At 39.2% G+C, this 24,940-nt stretch overlaps 2 protein-coding genes across 14 annotated transcripts in view; one reads left to right on the forward strand and one right to left on the reverse strand.

The window, feature by feature from the left end:
- Positions 1–5,736, reverse strand: part of CHODL (chondrolectin) — a 371,149-nt gene extending 365,413 nt beyond the window's left edge. For 10 of the 13 annotated variants that reach the window (XM_074389468.1, XM_074389465.1, XM_074389467.1 and 7 more), the window contains exons 1-2: positions 5,461–5,595; positions 167–224 (exon numbers count right to left, since the gene is read on the reverse strand). The gene's annotated coding sequence lies outside the window, so the exon portion shown is untranslated. Of the gene's footprint in view, positions 1–166; positions 225–5,460; positions 5,596–5,659 lie in introns of those variants that run through there. The other 3 variants (XM_010344886.3, XM_074389471.1, XM_074389462.1) reach the window with 2 other exon arrangements.
- A 156-nt stretch (positions 5,737–5,892) lies between these two features.
- Positions 5,893–24,940, forward strand: part of C18H21orf91 (chromosome 18 C21orf91 homolog) — a 30,453-nt gene continuing 11,405 nt past the window's right edge. The window contains exons 1-2 of the mRNA XM_003934326.3: positions 5,893–5,987; positions 6,918–7,051. Of these exons, the coding sequence (XP_003934375.1) occupies positions 6,925–7,051 (127 nt within the window). The 5' untranslated portion in view covers positions 5,893–5,987; positions 6,918–6,924. The remainder of the gene's footprint in view (positions 5,988–6,917; positions 7,052–24,940) is intronic.

The following is a 24,940-nucleotide window of genomic DNA, read 5'->3' on the forward strand; positions in this document are numbered from 1 at the left end:
AATTCAAAAAGCAGAAGAGCAAAAAAGTTGTACTTTTTTTTTTACTACCCTTAATGCTGTTAGATCGAACTAAATATGGCCTGAGAAAGCCTCTGTACTTCCATACTTGAGTCCTAGTGGACAAACCATAAGACAACATAGTAGGTAGATGAGACTGAAAACCTACCTTAGGAGAACGCTTCCGTGGCATACTTCAGCTACTTGCACGCTGCTGAATATTTCACCTGTGTTCAAATAAAGCAAATGCCAAGCTGTAACCAATCCAGCTGTTTCTGTGCCTCACTTCCATTTTCTGTACATCACTTTCCTTTTTTTGTCTATAAATTGCTCGGATCATGAGGCATCCGTGAAGTCTCTATGGATCTGCTGTGATTCTGGAGGCTGCCTGATTTGTGAACCATATTTTTTCCTTGCTCAATTAAACTCTGTTAGATTTAATTTGCCTGAAGTTTTCCTTTTAACAATGCTATAATTCTCTCATCATCAAACTTAAAAATTGTATCTAATTCAGTGGGTACACCAATGGTAAATTCAGAAATACGGCTGGATTTTAATTTCTAGCTTGAATATTCTATACCCAAAGCCTAATACTTATACAATGGAATACATATTTTTTTAAAAAAAAAAAACCTCTGGTAAATTATGAAACAGACTTTTCTAACTTCAGACATCAATACTAAACTTTCCTTTTATCACCTTGAATTTAACTGCGGGGACTGTGCACATTACTGAAGACTTGATTTGGCTCACAGTAGAAAAAAAAATCAATAGCTTGGTAGTTAACTCCCAATCTTCTCCCAGAAATGTCAACATGGAATTTATCCACAGACTGGAAATAGGTTTGCTTTGTTCTGCTTGCAAAACAAGACAATGGATCAGCAGACAGCTTACCCATAATGTCAGCATTACTAAAACTATAGGTAATAAATCCCTTTAATGCAAATATCTGTATCTCAAACTTTTGTAGGGAATGCTTGTCTAAGCTTAAGAGGAGCCATAATTTTAAGAGTGATATTTTCTTCAGGGTTACAGATTCCAGAAGAGCAGCACTAGCCACCCTGTGCAGAATCTTATAAGGATTAGACTTTTAGAAAATGGATGAATAAAACTGAAATAAGCCTGCCAAATTGTTCAACATGTGTGGAAATCAAAAATATTTGAAACAATTATTATTATTATTATTATTGAGACAGTGTCTTTCTGTCACCCAGGCTGGAGTTCAGAGGCACGACTCAGCTCACTGCAATCTTCACCTCCCAGGTTTAACTGTTTTTGTGCGTCAGCATCCCAAGTAGCTGGGATTACAGGTACACACCACCACACCCAGCTAATTTTTTGTAGTTTTAGTAGAGACAGGGTTTCACCAGGTTAGTCAGGCTGGTCTCAAACTCCTGACCGCAAATGATCCACCCAGCTGGGCCTCCCAAAGTGCTGGGATTGCAGGCATGAGCCACCATGCCTGGCCTAAACAAATTATTTTAAAACAAAGATATATTGCTTTCTCCATTAGTAAAAATAAGAAATAGTTTAGATAGGTATTTTAACCACAAATATATTCTTTAAGTCGGCATTGCATCTAAGATTAAAAATGTAATTGTCAGTGTTTATTAATCAATTTTAATTAATGTGATTCTTTCACTCAATAAATATTGAGCACTGCAGCAGAGATTGCTTGCTGTAAATTCCAATATCTATGTTCCCTCTTTTAGAAGCCCTGACTTTTAGCTGGTCATATGGACATCTGGAATAAAATGTGGTCCCCAAGTCCCCACCTCAGCTTGAGTCCAGAAGACCAAGATTGCAGTGAATCAAGATTGCACCTCTGCACTCCAGCCTGGGTGACAGAGCAACTCTGTCTCAAGGGGAAAAAAAAAGAAAGCAACAGGCATGCCTAAAAACTTTGAAGATCAGAGCCACGACACTCACCCTACCTGCTCCATTCTAGACTTCAACATAAGAGAAAAAAATTAAGTCCAACTTTTTTTTGAGACTCTGTTGCCCAGGAAACATGACATGATCTCAGCTAACCGCAGCTTTGACCTCCTGTGCTCAAGCAATCCTCCCACCTCAGCTTCTTGAGTAGCTGATACTATAGACCTGTGCCACGACACTCAGCTAATTTTTTTGGGTCTTTTGTAGAGACAGGATTTCACCATGTTCACCATGTCCCCCATGAATTCTTGGGCTCAAGTGATCCTCCTGCCTCAGGCTTCCAAAAGTGCTAGGATTACAAGCATGAGCCAGAGTGTCTGCCCATGTCCAACTTTTTACATAACTGTTACTTGGGGTTTTTATATTACTTGCAGTGAAACTTAATCCTACTTGATTCAAACACAAATTACAAGATATTATAATTTGTAAGTGTTAAAGTAAATATAAGATGAGTAAGGCCAAGTTTCTGCATACAATCAGCTTAAAATTTAGCAGAAAATAATGATGTAGAAAGAGTACCAGATTAGATTACAACAGATTTTTCCTGTTTAATAGGTTTCAAACCAATTCCCTTCCTCTGGTAAAACCAACCACTTTCCTTTAGGGAGACTTGTCTTCCATATCTTGAGATCGAATTTTAATTCCTATACCCCCACTCCTGAGCCAACTTCAATTATTTGAGAATGGAGGAAGAGCTGGAAATCTAACACAGCCTAGCCAATTAAAGTACTAGCAATTGTATCTGATTCAGAGATGAGCATATGAATTACATTTGGCCATTCAGAATCCCACTGTATTAATCAGCTATCACTGCAAAGTGTTGGAAAACTGAACAACCCACAACTCAGTACTTGTATTAGTCTGTTCTCGCATTGCTACTAGAAACTACCTGACACTGTGGGTAGTTTACTTTTTTTTTTTTTTTTTTAAGGTGGGGTTTCACCATGATGGCCAGGCTGGTCTTGAACTCCTGACCTCAGGTGATCCACCCACTTCTGCCTCACAAAGTGCTAGGATTACAGGCATGAGCCACAGTGGCCGGCCTACTGTGGGTAGTTTATAAGGAAAAGATGTTTAATCGACACACAGTACTGCAGGCTATACAGGAGGCTGGAGAGACTACAAGAAACTTACAATCACTGGTGGAAGGTGAAAGGGAAGCAAGCACATCTTCACACAGTGACAGGAGAGAGAGAGCACAAAGGGATACGCTACACACTTTCAAACAACCATATATCATGAGAATTCACTATCAGGAGAACAGCAAGGAGGAAACCCACCCCCATGATTTAATCACCTCCCACAGGGTTCTTCCCTCAACATTGGGAATTAGAATTCAACATGCGACTTGGGTGGACACAGAGCCTCTGGTTATAAGGGCTCATGTGATTAGACTGGGCTCACCCCAATAATCCAGAATAATCTATTTTAAAGTCTATAACCTTAATTATATCTACAAGGTCTCTTTTGCTATGTTACATACATATTCAAAAGACCCAAGAATTAGGATGTGGCCATCTTTTTTTTTTTTTCTGAGACAGAGTCTTACTCTGTTACCCCGGATGGGGTATAGTGGCATGCAACAACATTCCTGCCTAATTTTTCTGGGTTTTTTTTGTTTGGTTTTTTTTTTTTTTTTTTTTTTGGTAGAGATGGGTTTCACGATGTTTCCCAGGCTGGTCTTGAACACCCAGGCTCAAATGATCAGCCCAAATCAGCCTCCCAAAATGCTAAGACTACCGGTGTGAGCCACCATGCCCCACTGATCCCCAGTGTTGGAGGTGAAGCCTGGCTGCGGACTGGGAACAGTGGGGCTGGATCTTAGGTATGGATCCCTGATGAATGGCTTGGTGCCATTCCCTAGGGAGTAAGTCAATTCCCCCTCTTAATTCCCAATGACACTAATTGTTTTGTTTTATTTTGTTTTGTTTGTTTAAAAAAAGAGAGAGAGAGAGCGAGCTTGGAATCTCCTCCTCTTTCTCTTGCTTGCTCTCTGGCCATGTGATGTCTGCACACACTGGCTCTCCTTTACCTCCTATCACGAATGGAAGCAGCCAGAGGCCGTCACCAGAAGCAGATGCTGGCACCAGGCTTCCTGTACCGCCTTCAGAACCATGAGCCAAATATACCTCTTTTCTATATAAATTATCCAGCTTTGGGTGTTCCTTTATAGGAACATAAACTGACTAAGATAAGCAGTAAAAAGAAACCACTGTTTTAACACACCATTGTGAATCTCAAAAAAATATGCTGAATGACAATAGCCAATCACAAATGAACACACGCTGCTTAATTCCATGTCTATGAATTCCTATAACAGACAAAACTAAAACAGTCATATAAATTAGGTCCCATGTTGGAGGAGCTTGACAGGAAACGAACAGAAAGAAATGTTGGGGCTGTGGAAATATTCTATATTTTCACTGGGTAGTGGTTACTCAAGTGTATGTATTTGTCAAAGAGCATTTTTAAAATGGGAAAATTTTATTTCTGTAAATTATTCTTTGATATTTTTTAAAAATCCAACAAGAGTTTTAAGAATAGCAAGTAAACAATGTGAAATGCCATAGAAAGGAAGACAATTCTGAGAATTGAAAAGAACTTGTTTGAATTTTTAAAATTTAGTGATTTTAGAACACTTTAATGAATCGTTTTAAGAGTCCTTTTTTAAAGAATCCTTTTTATTGAAAAGATGGGTAGAATCCAAGATGCAAGATATTTTAGTTGTAGTTACCTAGAATGAGAAATTCGAAGAGGAAAAGCACAGGCTTTTCTATTTCAATCAGTGCATCCCAAACTTCGATGAACATAGGACTCTCCTGGGGGTCTTGTTAAAGCGCAGGTGTTAATTTAGAAAATCTTGGGTGGGACCTCAGAGTCTACATCTCTAATAGGAAAATGGATAACGTCAATGTTGCTGGTTCATCTACTACAATTTAGGTAGCAAGGACACAGATCGCTCCTCTGAGGCACAGATGGCATAGAGAGCTAATTTGGCCCAGAAGTTTCCAAGATTTATGGAGTCCATTCCTGCCATCAGTTCAAGAATGCCTACATGTAGATTGACAGGCCAGCCCTCTTTCTATTTGAGTGCAACCGGAACATGTGCATATGACGCTGTGGAAAACAACTTTGATCTTAGGTCAGTAGCCTTGGGTTCAAATCCCAGCCGGTCCCTAACCAACTGTGGTAACTTGGGTCAATCACTCCTAGGCTGCAAAATGAGAGAATAGTTTCTGTTTCTCCTCTGTAGGTTACTGTGAGGATTACGACAGAAAATGTAAATGAAAATACTGCAGAAACCACACCCTAAAATAAAAAAATACCTTAAATAAAAGTCAAGCAAAGTGTTTTGAAAACCAAGCAGGACCCAAAAATAAGAGGTGGGGCTCCGGGATTTTCCCCGTGGGCGTTGAGGGATGTACCATATTGGGGAAGGGGTACCCCACAACAAATCTATTTAAAAAGCTTCTGTATTTGAAATTACGCCTCTATCACGACACCTGAATATGAACTTTTCCTCATTACCTATTTCAGCTGGCACTTAACCACAAGTTCACTGAGAGTATTCTGCTTCTTTCTCCCGAAGTTGAAGAGCCACCCACGCACCTCCGTTTCTCCCGTCCACCCGCAGCCTTCCTGCCCGCGCCGCCGCGGCCCCCGCCCCGGGGCAGTAGTTTGCACTACGCTGAAGGGAGAGGCGGCACGGACTCGTCTATCTACTCACCTCGAGGAGGGGGATGTGAGGAGCTACGTTCCAGAGAACCGTAAGAAACTCCGGCCAGGACACACGGGGTCACAGGAGGGCTCGAGTCGAAGGTGCGGCGAAGGTGAAAGAGCGAAGGAGCGGGCCCATAGCAGCCCTGCGAGAGCGCGGGTGTGCGCACGGCCGCAACCCCCTCCCCACAGCCTTCACCGGATGGCGCCGGCGGGAGAGGGCGGGGCTAGGCGCGCGGCGGCGGCCTCCGCTACAGCCGTCTCCGCTGCGGCCGGAAACAATAGTTGGAGGAACCCGAGCCGTGCGGAACGGCAGTGGTGGCCCGCGAAGCCGGACGGTAAAGACCCCGCACCCCTTCTCCCGTCCATCCTGAGCCCAGACGCGCTGTTCCATCGTCCCGTTTCCTTCGAGTTCCGAGCCCCGTGGCCCCTCGCGCTGCTGCGCGCCAGGCGCCCCGACGGACGGACCGACGGAGAGACGGATGCGGGTCCTCTACTCCCTGGGGGCAGCAGCGCGCCCCCAACGCTGGAGGCCAAACGAGGACCCGGCTCCCCGAAATGCTGAGGCTGGGCGGACCGGCCGCCGTGGCCTTCGGACGCTTTCCTTCTTTAGGGAGGAATCCCAGAGCGAAGGGACGAGGCGCTCCCGCCCGCCGGGCTCCAGTCCGCGGCTCCTCCAGCTCCGGCTTGGGCCCCTCTGGCGGTGCCCGGACCGTGAAGCCGCCGCTCGGCCTTCGGTGTAGTTGCCCCGGACGGGGACGCCCTCCTCGGGTGTTCGGTACCCACGTGCATTTTTTGCTGCCGACCTCGGTCGGATGCGAAGCTTCGCAACTCCGAGTTCGCGAGACGCATCTAAGGTTCCCCCAGTGAAGTTGGCGGTGTCCCGTGCAGGTCGTTTTTCCTGTTTCTCACAGCGTTAACTAGGTTGACAGAACCTGGTAGCTTGAAAAGGCCTCGCTGCTAAGCTCTCTGATTATTCGATGTTGGGGGACGAAGGAGGAGGACTAGAATGCCCACAAACCGCTTCAACTATCGAACAAAAAAGACACGGGCATAGTGTCACCTGTGGCCTGGCTTTAAGTGTTACTAGCTGTGTGTCTTCCCACAGAGTGCAGTGTTGAAGTGCATAATGGCGATGCTTGTTTGATGGGGCTTTTCTTTAGATGAGCTGAACAGCATCCTTGTTTCCTAGAAGTTCCCAGTAAAGGGAACTACCCTAAAGGCCGGTTCTTGAAATGGTGTAACTATCCCTTTCTGTTTCTTAATAGGGGAACTATGAACGAAGAGGAGCAGTTTGTAAACATTGATTTGAATGATGACAACATTTGCAGTGTTTGTAAACTGGGAACAGACAAAGAAACACTCTCCTTCTGCCACATTTGTTTTGAGCTAAATATTGAGGGTAAGGACTTAGTATAGTTTTGATTTTATGGCATGAATTTAACACAGCTACTTTATGCTGAACTGGTTATAAGGTAAAATAAAAGTATCTTGAATGACTTGAAATTGTGCTAAGTATGAATAGTGTAGAGATTTGTTAAAGGTAAGGTTTCTGGAAATGAAGGCGCAGTTAACAGTTATGAATTTAAGAGAAATCTTCGTTTTTTAAAGACCCCTGAAACAACCCGATTTTCCCTAATACGGAAATAAGTATGAGTGTTGACTGGGAAATGTGTTTTCTGGTTTGGGAGCTTATTGAACTGTCAGATTTTAGCAGACGTGTGTTTTTCATATTAAGAAGTAACAACAATTTGTTTATTCTTTCGAGCCTGTTAGCAAGTATTCGAGCGAGATGAGCCTGAACTCTTTTCTGAGCAGTACCATCTTAGCTGGTAAAATATTTAAAAATTTTTAGATTAACTTCCTTTCAGTGATCACACACACTGTTAGAAAGTTTTAAAAACTGAAAAGATTTTTAGTATTTTTTTAATAGTGTCCCTAAAATATATGAAGAAAAGTTCTCCAAATCCAAAAGGAAAAAAATCAAACCTTTTTGGAAGTATTTACTTGGGTTGGTGCAGTCAGTGCTGTCATATTAAAATTTATTTATTTATTTTTTGTTTAGCTATTTGAGTCATATTAATATATATATATATATATATCCCTGCAAAAAAAAAATGGCCTGTAATTTGAATTTTGAGTTGTATCGGTAGAGAGACTTTATTAAACCTCTAGATTTTGGACAGTTTCAAAACAGTTATTTCCCTTTTTCTGAATTATATATTAAAATTTTTATGAGCTTTGTTTTCTGTTTACTAAGTTTGGGGTATGAAATGTTCTTAGAGTTTAAAAAATATATACTGAGGGGATTATATACCTTGAAATTCCTGTTAGGACTTGTTATTCAGAATTCGTAGTCACCAAACAGTATGTGATGGAAAATTATGGATTTCCTGTGGATTACATAGGATGTCTATAACTTTGGCTTTAATAAATGTAGTGATTATAACTAATTTCAAAAGATGACATAACAGGAACAGTAGTGTATGTATTCCCTACAGTTTCAGCTACTCCAGAGGTTCAGGTGAGAGGATTGCTTGAGCCTAGGAGTTCAAGTCCAGTTTAGGCAACATAGCAAGACCCCGTCTCTAAAAAATAAAAAATAAAAATAAAAGGATAACTTTACAATATTTCTTTTGCAGTACTTATATTAATCAAGAGCCCATCTCTAAAAAATAAAAATAAAAGGATAACTTTAAAATGTTTCTTTTCCAGTACTTATATTAATCATGCTAGAGTGAAAATCTAACTTTATGTTCTTTGGAAATAGTCTTTGGAAATAGTTGGTTTCTATATTGTTGATACATTGTAGAATTTTAATTTTAGATGGGTAAAAACATTAGAAATTATCTAGTCCAAACTCTGTATTTTACATTTAAGGAAGCAGAGCCAGATAGTTGGACTGCCTAGGGTTGCTGTAGTGGTGATAGCAAGCTGTTGTTAATGTGCCCGGCACTGTGCTAAATCCCTTATGTGGATTATCTTATTTAACTCAAGATAGCTTTGGAATGACTACCATCATTATCTATTTTAAATGTGATAGAACCAACATTGGAAACCTAAGAAATAGAGTTTAAAATCACATAGCTCATCATTGACAGTCCTGGGTTTAAAGCCTGGCAGTCTAATTCAAGTATATGTGATCTTAATACCATTGATCTACTGTCAATAGTTATTTTATATCAGTAGGGCTGATGTTCTAATTCTAATTGGTTATCCTTGCCGTTCTCTCAGCTAGCTTTTTCTAACCAGTGTTTCCTGGCAAATCATCATTAATGGAGTTCATGCCATGGTAGAATTTTTCCACTGAACCCTAAAATTTCTTAATTGCTTTTCTAACTTTTTAAAATAAGCCTTTTAACTGGTTCTTAGTCATTATAAAGAGAATATACAAACATTTCCTCAGGTACTATCTCTTAACATTTTAGCTCTGATAATATCTCAGTATATGAACATGGAATAAGTCCTTTGTTTTTGAAATCATAGTTGCCTTCAATGTAAAAAGGCAATTCTCAATTTGAATTAGAACTATTTCATTTAATAACCTATGTATTGTCAAGGTTTTATAGATTAAAATATCAATTTAATCTTTATAAGAAAAAGTAGAGTCATATAATCTCTATCTAGTGTCAGTTCTTAGCTCTCACAAATACACAGTTTCATTTTTACTACAGTGATGAGCTAATGTATCACAAAAGTTTTGTTTATAATAAGATTGTAGAAAAGGGAAATGAACATCTTGAATGGCACAAAATTTTAGTTTTTAATATCAGTATACAGGTCTTTAGAAATCAGTGGGGGAAAACGTGATGATAATTACATACTGGAAAAATTACAAGATATATTTTTGTCCATAAACCTTTTAAAATGTTTTTGGAATGTTCTTTTCTCTACCAAGTTCCCAACACAATGCCTGTCAATAGACTAGAATGTAAAAGGGACTTTTTTTTTTTTTTTTTTGAGACGGAGTTTCGCTCTTGTTGCCCAGGCTGGAGTGCAATGGCGCGATCTCGGCTCACCGCAGCCTCCGCCTCCTGGGTTCAGGCAATTCTCCTGCCTCAGCCTCCTGAGTAGCTGGGATTACAGGCACACGCCACCATGCCCAGCTAATTTTTAGTATTTTTAGTAGAGACGGGGTTTCACCATGTTGACTAGGATGGTCTCGATCTCTTGACCTCGTGATCCACCCGTCTCGGCCTCCCAAAGTGCTGGGATTACAGGCTTGAGCCACCGCGCCCGGCCGTAAAAGGGACTTTTTAATGACATTTAACTTTAGTGGCTTAGTGTAATTTTTTGTAGCTTGGTAGTATAGCTCTTGTCTGATTTCTTAGCTTACTAATTGCTAACTTCACTCTAAGCAGTCTTCTCTGAAAAGAGGCTGAGTAAAAATAAATTTTCTTGGGAAATGATAACAGTTCAGCTGGTTTTGAGTCCATACATTTGTAGTAAACAAAAACAATATTTTCTACTTTTAGGATCGTTGCTTACATCAAATCAACACTGGTTTCCTAATCAATAGCCTCTTGTTTAAAAGCTGTGTGCATGCATATGTTTATAAAATGAAGACAAAGGAAGAAAGAAGTAACAAAAGACAAATCTAATCTTGTTGAACAGATTTTGTATTCTGGGCATGGCTCTAAGTTGGCTTTTTCTATGACTTTACAATAATGAAAAGGAAAGAGGAGCCTAAATTTTATATACTTCCAAGCCACAGGTGTTATGCTTTGAGGACCCAAGAAACACACTTTCAGGACTCAGATATTTTTAAATGTTCACAAGGTTGATTTTTTTTTTAACCTATAATTCACCATTTGATATGGTTTGAATCTGTGTTGCCACCCAGCTCTCATCTCATGTTGAAATGTAATCCCCAGTGTTCTAGGCAGAGACTGGTATTAGGTGAACGGACGATGGAGGTGGAGTTCACATGAATGGGTTAGCACCATCCCCTCAGTTCTGTTCTCATGACGGTGAGTGAGTGAGTTATCATGAGATCTGGTTGTTTACAAGTGTGTAGTACCTCCCCCTCACTCTCTTCCTCCTACTCTAGCCTGTGAAATGTCGGCTCCCCCTTTGCCTTCTACCATGAGTTCCCTGAGGCCTCCCTGGAAGCTGATGCCACCATGCTTCCTGTACAGCCTGTGGAATTGTGAGCCAGTTAAACCTCTTTACTTTATACATTACCCAGTCTCAGGTATTTCTTTATAGCAATGCAAGAATGGACATATATACCATTAAAATAAATTGTATACTTCTCAGATTAGGAGACAGATATATAAACTTCCCAAATACTTACAGCCTGCCCTTGACCCTAAGACACTATAAACTTTTTCATACATATTAATGACCAAATACTCTAATATGCATCTTAGTTCAATGTGCTGAAATCTCTAAAGGTATTTCATTACCAACTCATTACCATTCCCTAAGGAATGCAAAGAGGAAGGTAGGCCAGGCTGGATATGAGCCAGTAATGAAACTCAACTGTAAGGTAACAAAGCCCAAACTGAGACTTGAGCAAGAAAAGATCCAGGGCTCCAATACTGTTGGTTCACACTGTCCGTTTTCATCTTGTGCTAGAATAGTGTGCAAATAATTCTTAGAGCATTTCTCTCTTCTTATAATTGACTTGCTTTCTTTTCCATAAAGAAAACTTTTTTTTAAAAGCTAGCTTAGCTGAGAATAGTTTAGCTTTTTTTTTTCTTTTTTTAAATAAGGGTTTCACTATGTTGCTTAGTCTGGCCTCAAGCAGTTCTCCCACCTCAGTCTCCCAGGAAGCTGAGATTACAGATGTGTATCACCTGATACCTGGCTAAAACGTTTTTATAAAATTGGACCAATTTCTGTTATACAGGTTGAGCATTCAAAACCCAAACTGCTCCAAAATCTAAAACTTTTTGAATATGTACATCATGTGTCCCCAAACTTTTTACACAGGGGGCCAGTTCACTGTCCCTCAGACCATTGGAGGGCCGCCACATAGTGTACTCCTCTCACTGACCACCAATGAAAGAGGTGCCCCTTCCTGAAGTGCGGCGAGGGGCCGGATAAATGGCCTCAGGGGGCCGCATGCGCAGGCCGTAGTTTGGGGATGCCTGATCTACATGATGCTCAAAGGAGAGGTTCGTTGGAGCATTTCGGATTTCAGATTTTTTGGTTTGGAATGCTCAACCAGTAAGTATAATACAAATATTCCAAAATCTGAAATTTGAAGCAGTTCTGGTCTCAAGTATTTCAGGTAAGAGATATTCAGCCTGTGCCAAACAAAGTTTTCAGTGTAAGTTGACCTTGCTAGTTGATGAGTGAGTATGTATCTGGCTGTTTTCTGTGTAGTTCCTCTTGGACTACTTTCTCTCAGTTAGTTCTTTCTAGGAACCTTTCTGCTTTCTAGAAGGAAACCCAAATTCAGCTCCTTAGTAATCTCTCCAGCAAGAAAAAAATCTGTAATCTTGGTTAAGTCGTAGGTGCCTACTTTTAATTTTATTGTTCCTTGATTCTCTGTGTCTTTACCACATGCTGTTTGTGGTCAGTAGTCAGGGACCAATTTGAATCTCAATATGAAATTCTTGATTTGGTTTGGAAGTTAGAACTGGTTATTTATGACTTGAAGAGGACATAAACTGTCCCTCTGTGTCCTGCTTCTGACACAGTAAAATTTTTATGCTTAATTAAAGGGGCCCACCTCTTGGGATCAGGAAGCTATAAAGAACTACTTAAATCTGGCATTAGCCTCTTTCATTTCCCATCCTGTAATGGCAAACATCATATATTAACTAAAAGTTGCGCTTTGAAATACAAAGCCTATATATTACTGGAATTCTGAACTTTAGCTTGGTGATCTTTAATATACTTATCTTAGTCCATTTTGAGCTGCTATAACAGAATATCTGAGACTGGGTAATTTATAAAGAACAGAGATTTATTTCTTAGCCCTGTATTTGGGTGAGGGCCTTCGTGCTGCATCACACCATGGCAGAAGGCAGGAAGTCAAGAGAGAGAGCTAAACTCACTTTTATAACAAAAAAGTGGTTTCTTATAAAAAGTTATCTCAAGATAATTAACTCACTCCTACAATAATGCCATTACTTCATTCATTTGGTCAGAGCCTTCATGACCTAATCACCTATTAGACGCCATCTCCCAATACTGTTGCTTTAAGGATTGTTTCCAAAACATGAGCTTTGAGGGACACCTTCAGACCATAGCAACTTGAAAATAAAGGGTCAGGGTTAATATTTTTCCTTAACTGCCTTTTAATGTCACTTAGTTTGAACACTTTAAAAATGGCTCTGGTAGTAATACTTTATTTGAACAGGAGTAGGGATGGGTAAGAGTAGAAAGTAGGCTTAATTGGTGACGTTTAAATAATAGAATATTTTTAAAGAAAAAGAATTGAAACTAGGCTAACAATATTTGGTAGACTTGTGATTTAACTAACAACCCATATATGAGGAGCAGGTTTCAGACTTTTATCCCTGTCCTAATGATGGTAGCCTCATTTTTTTTCTCCCACCTAACTTTGTTAGGCTTTCTAATTCTAAAATCTAGGATGCATTTAAAGTTTAGGTCATATTTGGTTGTGAAGCTTTATCCTCTGCAGCAGGTGAGCATATGTTCATTATGATGGTCTTGAGTGCTTTTAAAATCAGCAATCAATAAAAATACGTTCTTTAAATCAGTGATTTAAAGTTGAAAACAAGCAGAGTATATAACCCAGAATATCCTATTAATAAGAATATCGGCCGGGCGCGGTGGCTCAAGCTTGTAATCCCAGCACTTTGGGAGGCCGAGGCGGGTGGATCACAAGGTCGAGAGATCGAGACCATCCTGGTCAACATGGTGAAACCCTGTCTCTACTAAAAATACAAAAAATTAGCTGGGCATGGTGGCACGTGCCTGTAATCCCAGCTACTCAGGAGGCTGAGGCAGGAGAATTGCCTGATCCCAGGAGGCGGAGGTTGCGGTGAGCCGAGATCGCGCCATTGCACTCCAGCCTGGGTAACAAGAGTGAAACTCCGTCTCAAAAAAAAAAAAAAAAAAAAAAAATCATAGTTATAAATTTAAATGATACATTGAATACATACAAATGACATTCTGGTTCAAAACCATGGTTCATTTATCCCAGTAATGTGACAAAGATGAAAATAAATGTTTTATGAGGTATATGAAAACAACATAAATCTAGATTGAAAGTCTTCACTACTTGGATCAAAATTATTCTCAAAGATAGAGTTTTCATGTTGAAATAACTTATAACGGTTACTGGAGAACTGATAAAGAGACATCAGCTGTCCAGAAAGGATTATTTGCCTTTATGAAGTATAATAAGACACTAAAAGAGTAATTTTTCTTATTACATGCAAATAGTATGGTCTGTGAAGAAAGAAGACAAAAATAGTTGAAAGAAACTAGTCCACCTGATGCTTAGTAAATATTTAGGGAATTTACACTTTTAGGTAAGTCTCTTATCTAAATATTAGTTGGATATTATTTACCAGATATTGTACACTTTGCATGCAGTTTTTAATTGTATTCTTAATACAGCTGTATGAAGTAGGTGCTGTGTTATCCCAGTTTGATGAATAAGGAAAGTGAGCAGAAAGTCTGGGTAACTGTTCCAAAAATCAAAAAGCTTGGAGACCCAGGGTCTCTGATTCCAAAAAACTAAGTGCCTAAATTTCTGCTTCCAAAGAAAATGATATAGACTGTTAGGAATTTAGGAGCCATTAAGTAACTTAGGCAAGATTGGAAATGAATTACATAAATGTGAATATTCAAGCAAGGACTAAATTTTGGATCCTAAGACATGCTTAATTTTTAAATAATTTCTACTCATGATATTTAATGAATATACATTCTATGGACTGTCCAGAAATACTCCTTTCTGATGACCTAGGAGAGTAGAGTGATGCCATTTCCATATAGATTATAATCTAACTGCCAACATAATCTAGTTTTGAGAAATCTTTATTGGATTGATGTTAATCAGAGAGATGGGAGGAACTAGGAAGAAAAACGACACACGCAAGACAGTCTTGTTGCTGGTTCTTACCCAGAAGAACCATGCAGATGTCAGCTGGCAGTGAAATAGAAAGAAAGAAAAAAGAGTGACCTTTACTCCAGTTCCCAATAAAGTTACCATCTCCATCTGAGACCACCTACATCTGGACTTCATTGTCCATATCACTGTCAGCATTTTGATCACAACAATTTAACAAGCGTCTAGGAAGTTCCAAACATTCCCTTATCTTCCTGTCGTCTTCTGAGCCCTCCAAACTGTTCCAGCTTCTGCCCATTATCCAGTTCCAAAGCCACTTCCACATTTTCAGGTGTCTTTATAGCAATGCCCCACTCCCAGTACTGATTTTCTATATTAGTTTGTTCTTGCATTGCTATAAAGAACTACCTGAGACTGGATCACTGTTCCACAGGCTGGGGAGGCTTCAGAAGACTTAGAATCATGACAGAAGATGAAGGAGAAGCAGACACGTATTACATGTGCGGAGGAGGAGGAATAGAGAAGTGGAAGGTGTTACATACTTTTGAACAACCAGATTTTGTGAGACTCACTATCATGAGAACAGCAAGGGAGAGTTTGCTCCCATGATCCAGTCACCTACCAGGGCCCCCCTCCAACATTGCATATTATAATTTGGCATGATATTTGGGTGGGAACACAAATCCAAACCATATCAATTTTATTTCTACTATACACTAGAATAAATACAGTATAGATAAAATATAATTCCTACATATTAGAAAGTTCTCCAGAAAATTCAGTTTTAGGTTACCAGGTTATTTATTAACAAAATGTATTGGATAAATATCAGTCATAGATATTCTGGGAAGTAAAATCTCAGAATTCTCCATTGAGACTGAATATGGAACAATTTAGTTCCACACTCTTATAGCTTCTGTCTTTTCTATCTCCCCTTCTTCTTTTTTTTCTTTTTACTCTTTTTTTTTTTTTTTTTTTTTTTTTTTTCCCAGATGAAGCCTAGAGCTATCTGGGCAATAAACAGGTTCATCTTATTGTAATTTTCAAATTTTCTGACATTTAACATTTCTCTGTTTGTGGAAATACTCAACTCCCTCAATCCTGGCCTCTTTTTTTATGTGTTGTTTTTATACCATGGCTTCAACTGTACTTCTGTAAGCTGATAAAGTTAAGCTGGAACTCCACAAACTTAAATTGTGAGGCCAAATCTTTATTCTGAGCACCAGACTCATATATCCTACCTGCTAGGCCTCTCCATGTAGATACTTTTCAGGTGTTGAGCTGAAGTTTCTTGAGCTAAATTAATCTTCTTCCATATACACATGCATTTTATATTTCCTTCATCCCTGATTCATGTGGAACACCAGGCCTGACCTCCCAGAGATTTTTATTCATTAGACATCTAGGGTTGAAACTAGGAATTTGAATTTTAATAAGAATTTTGGCTGACTCTTATGCTGGTGATCTAAGGACCAGGTTCTTCAGGAACCATGGAGAGTTCTGTAGGTGTATTGATGAGTTGGGGCTCATATCTATCCTGATGTCTGCTTTTCTTGCTGTGTGCCCTATCAGGGATGGTTTTCCAATTTGCAAAGGCAAATTGAACTCAGGGCTAGCAACAGCTCTGTCAACCCTCAGCAACTCCCTCCTGTCCACCCGCTCCATGTAGTCTGTCTCTGAATCGTATTCTCCAGTTTGTTCCCTACTTATCATTCTCTCTGCTTCACCGTAGTCCAAGCCATTATTTCTTCTTACCGGTATTATCTCAAGAACCACTTAATTGGTTTCATAGGTTCGATCCTCTCCCCCATCCCTACTCCTCACTTCCAACACTTCTCATTCAGTACCACCATAAAGATCTTTAAAGTACAAATTTGATCATGCCATTTCGTTGACATAAAACTCTTAAATCATTGTCTGCGATTTTCTGCAGGTTAATTATTAACTCTCTAACATGGCATGTCATTCTTCTCATGACCAGGAACCTACTTAACTGTCCACCTTCATCTTTCATTACCCTCCAGAGACACTTTACAGCCAGTCATGCTCTCCTGCCTTCAGTCTCTCCTTTTCTGTCTGTGTCACTTCTATGCCTTTGCTTATCTAGTGCCCTCTGTCCTAAACATCATTTACTTTCCTTCCTCCTGTTTGCAGCTGCCTGTCTTTTGGAGTACCTGTAATAATAAATGAGAGGGGATAATAAATAACATCATTGCCTGTGTCACAGGGATGCTGTGAGGATGAGAAAAGATGATGAATATAGGAACCCTGTGTAAATACAGGTAAACAGTGTGTGATTCAAATGTTAGTATTCATTTAAATAGAAATTTAGAAGAGTTTTGTTTTCATCTTAACTGAAAAGATGAAATACTATATTGAGGGTATTGCTATGATTGGTTTGTATGTTGAACAGCTTCATTAATAGAATAATTGAGTGTTCTGTATACATTGAGGACGTTCAAATTTGTCCTGAGTTAACCTTTCAGCGATGAGATTTTCAATAGGTTTTTCTGCTCTAGCTTTCCTCATTTCTTCATTTGGTAGGTGCCCAGCAAATCCATTCAATTCAATGGTAGGGATTTTGTTCAATTATCAACATATTTCCTCCACTCCCTTTGTAGTCTTTGGCTCTCCAACAAGGATTGCCAGATAAAACTATTGTGGTTGTGATTTTGTGGGGAGGTGGGCTGCTTTCATTTTAGTGTTCATTTACTTTTCATTTAGCTTTCATTTACTTTTCTTTGCTAGATACATTCTTAACCTAAGAGGATTCTTACAACCAAAATAAAATTCAGAATTTTAGGATGTTTTAGGAATGCATATCTTTTACCATTTTAGTGTCTTAATCGTTTTGTTTAACTTAGTTCATTGGAATGTAACATACAATACCTGAAGTCTAATTTGTCTTAGACCAAAGAACACCGTGTTCTTTCTTAAACTAAAAAGCATTTCTTCAGACATTTTTTCAGTGTTTTAAGTTTTCACTACTTAAAAGGATAAAATATTTTGTTTTTCTCAAAATAAAGTTTCCTGTTTTATTAAAAAACAAACTATGCTTAATATAAGAAAACCAAATACAGAAAGCAAAAAGACATTCATAATTCTGCCTATTTACTCATACTCTCTTAATATTTGTGGGGTTCTAAGTTTTCTGCAGTACAGCATGGAGGGAGAGGGTAACAATGTTTTGAAAACATTTTTGTGTTTAAACATTTGTGTTTAAAAAGTGAAATGAGAGGCCGGGCGCGGTGGCTCAAGCCTGTAATCCCAGCACTTTGGGAGGCCGAGGCGGGTGGATCACAAGGTCAAGAGATTGAGACCATCCTGGTCAACATGGTGAAACCCCGTCTCTACTAAAAATAATAAAAATTAGCTGGGCATGGTGGCGTGTGCCTGTAATCTCAGCTACTCAGGAGACTGAGGCAGGAGAATTGCCTGAACCCAGGAGGCGGAGGTTGCGGTGAGCCGAGATCGCGCCATTGCACTCCAGCCTGGGCAACAAGAGCGAAACTCCGTCTCAAAAAAAAAAAAAAAAAAAGTGAAATGAGGCTGTATATACCATTTAATAATTAGGCCTTTCATATAATATATTAGGAACATCTTTTTTTCTGTTAAGAGGTAAAGTTTTGCTGGGCGCGGTGGCTCACGCCTGTAATCCTAGCACTTTGGGAGGCCGAGGCGGGTGGATCACGAGGTCAAGAGATCGAGACCATCCTGGTCAACATGGTGAAACCCCGTCTCTACTAAAAATACAAAAAATTAGCTGGGCACGGTGGCTCATGCCTGTAATCCCAGCTACTCAGGAGGCTGAGGCAGGAGAATTGCCTGAACCCAGGAGGCAGAGGTTGCGGTGAGCCGAGATCGCGCCATTGCACTCCAGCCTGGGTAACAAGAGCGAAACTCCGTCTCAAAAAAAAAAAAAAAAAGGTAAAGTTTTATCTACATCATTTTTTTGCATCCCATTGTACCATAATTTGTTTAACCAGTTTTCCATTGATGAATATTTAGCTTGTGTCCAATTTCCAGTACTAAATTCTTTTTATACATTCATCTTTTTTGCTTGTCTGATTAAATTCCCATTGTAGGTAGCTTAAATTCTTAAAGGTAGACTATGGGTCAAATGGATGCCCCAATTTGCAGTCCTGTCATTTGTTTTAATGTCTTTTCTCCACTACTTAATTGATGCCATGTATTCCATTATGTTAAAAACTATTTTACATTATGGAAAAAAATGTATTGTACCTTAGTTCTTCAACCCCTTTATTTAGATCAAAGTATTTTGTTTGTTTGTTTGTTTTTTAACTCTAGAATTGCTATGATATAGTTAAGACAAATAGTCCCAGTGTTTAAGGATATTAACCCCAACTTGAGATGGAATTCAGGCTCCTAGGTATAAGTCAGTATGTTAGCATCCAACAATAGCTTTCTTATTCTTGTCTCTGTGTATAATAGCATCATCAAAAGAAATGCTTGGCTAGGAACAGTGCCTCATGCTTGTAATCCCAGCACTTTGGGACGCCAAGGTAGAAGGGTAGCTAGAGCTCACAAGTTTAAGACCAGCCTGGACAACATAGTAAAACTCTCTCTCTACTATATGTATGAAAAAATTATACAGGCAGGGTGGCACATACCTCTGTAGTTCCAGGGACTCAGGAGGCTGAGATGGGAGGATTGGTTGAGCCTTTGAGCCCAGGAGATTGAGGCTACAATAAGCTGTTACTGTGCCACTGTACTCCAGCTTAGGCAAAAGAGCAAGACTCTGTCTCAAAAAAAAAAAAAAATCAGAAAGATAAATGCTTGTAGGTATGTGATTAAAATACAGATTGACTAAAACATATATTGGCATAATACTACATATTTGTAGTTCACATTGGTTTGAACTGTAATTGCTTTTTTTTTTTTTTAGACATGGTTTCACCATATTGGTCAGGCTGGTCTTGAACTCCTGAACTGAGGTGATAGGCCCACCTCGGCCTCCCAAAGTGCTGGGATTGATTACAGGCATGAGCCATCGCACCCGGCTGAACTGTTAAATTCTTACTTCTGTTTTAGCATTTTGCAATATGATTCATCAATTACTGCATTTTTTTTTTTTTTAGCTGTAGTCTTATCAAATGGTTGGTTGAGTTGCAGTGATCGTTTCTCAAATCAGCCTTAACTTTTACCATTTACTACCTTCTGTAGTAATTGAATTCTGAATGCCTCAAATTCACTAGCTAGTATATTCCGTTAGATGCTGTTATAAAGCATTTATTTAAGAAATAATTAACTATAATTTCAGAAACATTGATTCAAATATATGCAGAGAAGTTGAGTTGCAAAACTTATGTTCCATAGTTACAGATGAGCTTTTCATTTTATTTTTCAAGAAAATAGATCACTTTCTCAGAACTTAAGTTGAGCAGGTGACAATTCAGGAGACGAAGGGTAAAGAGACAGAGTTATCACATTTCTTGCTTTCAGACCCTAAATTTGCTTCGTCATAATGTGCCCTCATTCATCTGGTTATTATGATAAAGGCACTTTTAAGGTTATCTTTCAAGCAACATCTTTTTAACCTTGTCTATCATTAGGAAACTTCTGTTGTGATTTTATTTTGCTGTACATTGGTGTCTCCATATGCCCCATGTAAGTGGATATTTAAAACTAGTAATTCAATTATAATTTACATAGCTTTTTAGGTATCTGATGAGAGTTTCATGCACAAATTTTTTTTAGAATAATACCAGTACCTTCACATAAAGCCTTCAGGGGAATATGGAACAAGTAGAGGTTTACTTGGGTCCATTAGATTATTGGCTTGAAACTTTTTATAACATAATGTTAATTGATTGTACCATTTAAACCTTATAGCAAAAACTTGATTTATTTTACCAGAAAAACAAATTTAGCTTTCTATATTGTGCTGTGGTGAGTGTAATATCCCATGTTGATATATCAGTACACTGGCTGATGTGTACCTGGCCAAAAACGTGAAACCCTGTCTCTACTAAAAATACAAAAATTAGCCAGGCATGGTAGTATTCACCTGTAATCCCAGCTACTTGGGAGACTGAGACAAGATAATCGCTTGAACCTGGGAGGCAGAGGTTGCAGTGAGCCAAGATCAAACCACTGCACTGTGCAACAAGAGTAAAACACATCTTAAAAAACTATATATATATATATATATATATACATACACACACACACACACACACACACACACACACACACACACATCTCAGTATGATTTCAAAACAAACAGTGGTAGTTACTACCCATGTTCTCTTTCCAAGTACCCTTTTACTTAGTTACCTATGGACAAGCCGCCTTGTCCAATTCAGTAGCCTAGCCACATTGTGTTCATTTTAATTAAAATTAAAACTTTAGTTCTTCAGTGACCCTAGCTACTTTTCAAATGCTAAACAGCCATTTGTGGCTAGTGGCTACCTTATTGTATAGCTCTGATATACAACTTGTCCATCATCACAGAAAGTTCTGTTGGGCACTGGTGTTTAAAAAAAAAAAAAAAAAAAAGTACGTAACTACATTAAGGAGTAGAATTGAGTTTGGATTAGTTTTATGCCTGTTTAGTAATAAACAGTTGTTCTGTAGGTATGTTTTCCCAACTTTCCAACTGTTAGAATAAAAAAGCAAAATTCACTGAGAGGTTTTCTTTTTGACAAGTCATTTGCAATGTTTACCTTCTATCAGTAAAAGATCTCAGCTCTGCTGTAGCATCCTTGGTTGAGGGTAAGGTTTATTACTGTCTCTCTGAACTCTTAGCTCATTGAAATTTGCCCTTACAATTCATTTATTAGATTAAGCTGCTTTAAATAACTGCTTTAATCCTTAGCACACACAGGAACTTTTAAGTGGCATGCACATCTCTAAACTGAAATCTTCCATCTAAAGACCACCATTAATAAATCTTTGTTTAGGGCAATAATTCTCAAAATATGGGAAAGCAAATTTCTGAACCCATCTGTATATTAATTGTCTTCATATAGTTGCCAATATTTTGTCTGCTACCAATGCAGAGATAAGCAGTTACCTTTTATTTATTTATTTTTTATTTTTTTTTTTTTTTTGAGACAGAGTGTCGCTCTTGCTACCCAGGCTGGAGTGCAATGGCACAATCTCGGCTCACCGCAACCTCCGCCTCCTGGGTTCAGGCAATTCTCCTGCCTCAGCCTCCTGAGTAGCTGGGACTACAGGCACGCGCCACCATGCCCAGCTAATTTTTTGTATTTTTAGTAGAGACGGGGTTTCACCACATTGACCAGGATGGTCTCGATCTCTCGACCTCGTGATCCACCCACCTCGGCCTCCCAAAGTGCTGGGATTACAGGCTTGAGCCACCGCGCCCGGCCCAACCTTTTATTTTTAAATGATATGTTAGGTACTTGAATATGGCAGACTGTTTAAATCATTTAAGTGGCTCCTGAGTTAGCTAAAGGCATGAGGGCAAGGAAATGAGGTACTCTTTATCACAATACTTTCTAAGTACCTAGGACAGCTGATAAAAAAATTTAAGAAGCAGGTGGCTGTGCGGTTGTGGGTTTAGGAAGGAAGGAGGTACTCCAGCTATTCATCCTTGCCTTTCAACTTTCAGTCTTATCTTCTACCTCGGTCACATGTCAGGATAGACAAACTGAGCATCCTCCCACTAAGTGGCAGTACTTGGCAATAGATATAATGGTAATAACTCTTCTTGAATTATGGCTTGGCTACTGCTTGCTCATCAAATACATAGTTGTGTAGTCAAATTGAGCACCAAACCATCATTGGGGCAAATAGTATTTACACTGCAGCAATCCAGGCTAGTCTCTGTACAGTGAAGGTGACCTGACATGGAATTGGAGCCTGCAGGGTCACAAGTACGGTACATGCGCTTTCATTAAGGAAATAAGAAGAACTATTTGGAATTGAAGAGTATATACCCTGTTCAGCAGTTAGTTCCTGCCAGATCCTCTCATTTTGTTTTTAATTTTTCTCTTTAAAATATTTGCGGGCTAAACAAAATTTACAGTATAGATCCAGCTTTCAGTCTGTGGGAGTGCCACCTCTACCCACAGGGCTTTTCCTTTAATCTTTGCATCAGGAATGATTGTCTGCTCCTCAAAAATAGGTAACATTTTAATCTATTTTTTTTCCTAATAAGATAGAATTTGGCTACCCTCCCATTTTTACAGTGAACCCTTGCTTAAAGAAGTACAAGATTACTGTTACTTAATACAGACAACAAATACATAATCAAGTACCTATACTCCGTTTCTCAGCACCCAAGGTAAGATCATCACAAAAAGAAAATACCTCTAATCTTGGAAAATTATTTAGGCTGGGTAAAATGTGAGCCTCCGTAAAAAGTTTTTCTCTTTTTTTTATGAGACAGGGTCTCACTCTGTTGCCCAGGCTACAGAGAGTATAGTGGCACAATCATGGCTTACTGCAACCTCCGCCTCCCAGGCCCATTCTTCCACATCAGCCTCCCAAGTAGCTGGGACTTAACAGTGCATGCACCATGCTGGACTAATTTTTGTATTTTTTTTGTAGAGATCGGGTTTCACAGTGTTGCCCAGACTGCTCTCAAACTTCTGGAGTCAAGCAGTCCACCTGTCTTGGCCTCTCAAACTGCTGGGATTATGGGCATGAGTCACCACATCTGGCCAAAAAATACTTTGAAGCAAAACTGCATGTAGTATTGCACAAATGAGTTTTACCATGTTTTAAGGAAATCTGCTTAAAATTTTTTCACAGCATGTTAACCAGAAACTTAAATTAATTTTTCTTGCCTTATTTAAACATTAAGAACACATAAACCCACCATTTAGCAAATCCATACTCCCAGTTCCCTAATTCTGCTCAAAGTTTGAGGTAAAAGTTGGAGTGCTTGCTTTCTTAGTGCTTTCCAGTCTCCTACTGACATGATACTGCATATTACAACATCACATCTACTGATAGTTGTGTTGTATTTGCTCTCCCTGTGGAGCACCCAATTATGTGAAGCCGGTTGTTTGAATGGTAAATAGAATATGTAATCAAATTCAAAATATAGGCTGTTAGATTGACCACGAAATGTGTAAGGGAGTCAGATGACATGGTTCAAGAATGTGTGAAGTATAAAGCCATGCAGTATCAGTGTAGACAGCTGAAAGACAGTGCTGTTTGACAGGACCAGCTAGTGAATCATCTAGAAAAGATTGCCTAGCTTACTCATTACTACCAAATCATAAATCAGGTCTTCTTCAAGAGGCTAGGGATAAAAGCAGAGGATGATGGGACATGTGGTAGAACTTTTAAGTATTTTGGTATTTGTGGGGTTTTTTTAGTGCCGTCTGGAATATCATTTTTGTTAGGAAAAAAAATTTCCTACAGTCAGCAAATTAAATACAATCATTTAATCATTCTTTTAAAAGGGTAACAGTGGGCCAGGCATAGTAGCTCACACCGGTAATCCTAGCACTTTGCAAAGCTGAGGCAGGTAGATCACTTGAGTTCAGGAGTTTGAGACCAGCCTAACTAACATAATGAAACTCCATCTCTACTAAAAACACAAAAATTAACTGCGTGTGGTGGTGAGTGCCTATAGTCCCAGCTACTCAGGAGGCTGAGGCAGGATAATTGCGTGAACCCTGGAGGCAGAGGTTTCAGTGAGCTGAAATTGTACCACTGCACTCCAGCCTGGGCAACAAAGCAAGACTCTGTCTTAAAAAAAAAAAAAAAAAAAAGTAATGGTGATACCTAGAGCTAAACATCTAAACCAGGCGTCCCCAAACTTTTTACACAGGGGACCAGTTCACTGTCCCTCAGACCATTGGAGGGCTGCCACATACTGTGCTCCTCTCACTGACCACCAACGAAAGAGGTGCCCCTTCCTGAAGTGCGGCGGGGGCCGAATAAATGGCCTCAGGGGCCCGCGGGCCGGCTGTAGTTTGGGGAAGCCTGATCTAAACATTTGAATAGCCTTTGCATGTTTAGGATGGAGTTAGTTAACCAGATTTTCCTAAGGCAAATTTATTTTAAAGAGTAACTTAAAGGTTAAAGGTGGGGAGAGCAATGCCAGAGGGGTTAGAGGGAGGGTCATGATAGTATGGATAAATAGTATAAAAACTCAGAGATAAAATGAAAAAGATAAAACAAAAATAAAATTATTGAATGGGAACAGCTTAATAGTAGTATTTAAAAATACTGCTATTCCTACAGAAATGCAGCCTGTATAAATTTCTAAATAGCCTCTAACCAGAAGAAACCCATACTTTTTTTTTTTCTTTTAAGTTCTGGGATACATGTGCAGAATGTGCAGGTTTG

The sequence above is a fragment of the Saimiri boliviensis genome, chromosome 18, assembly GCF_048565385.1.
Source record: "Saimiri boliviensis isolate mSaiBol1 chromosome 18, mSaiBol1.pri, whole genome shotgun sequence".
In the NCBI taxonomy this organism is placed as follows: Eukaryota; Metazoa; Chordata; class Mammalia; order Primates; family Cebidae; genus Saimiri; species Saimiri boliviensis.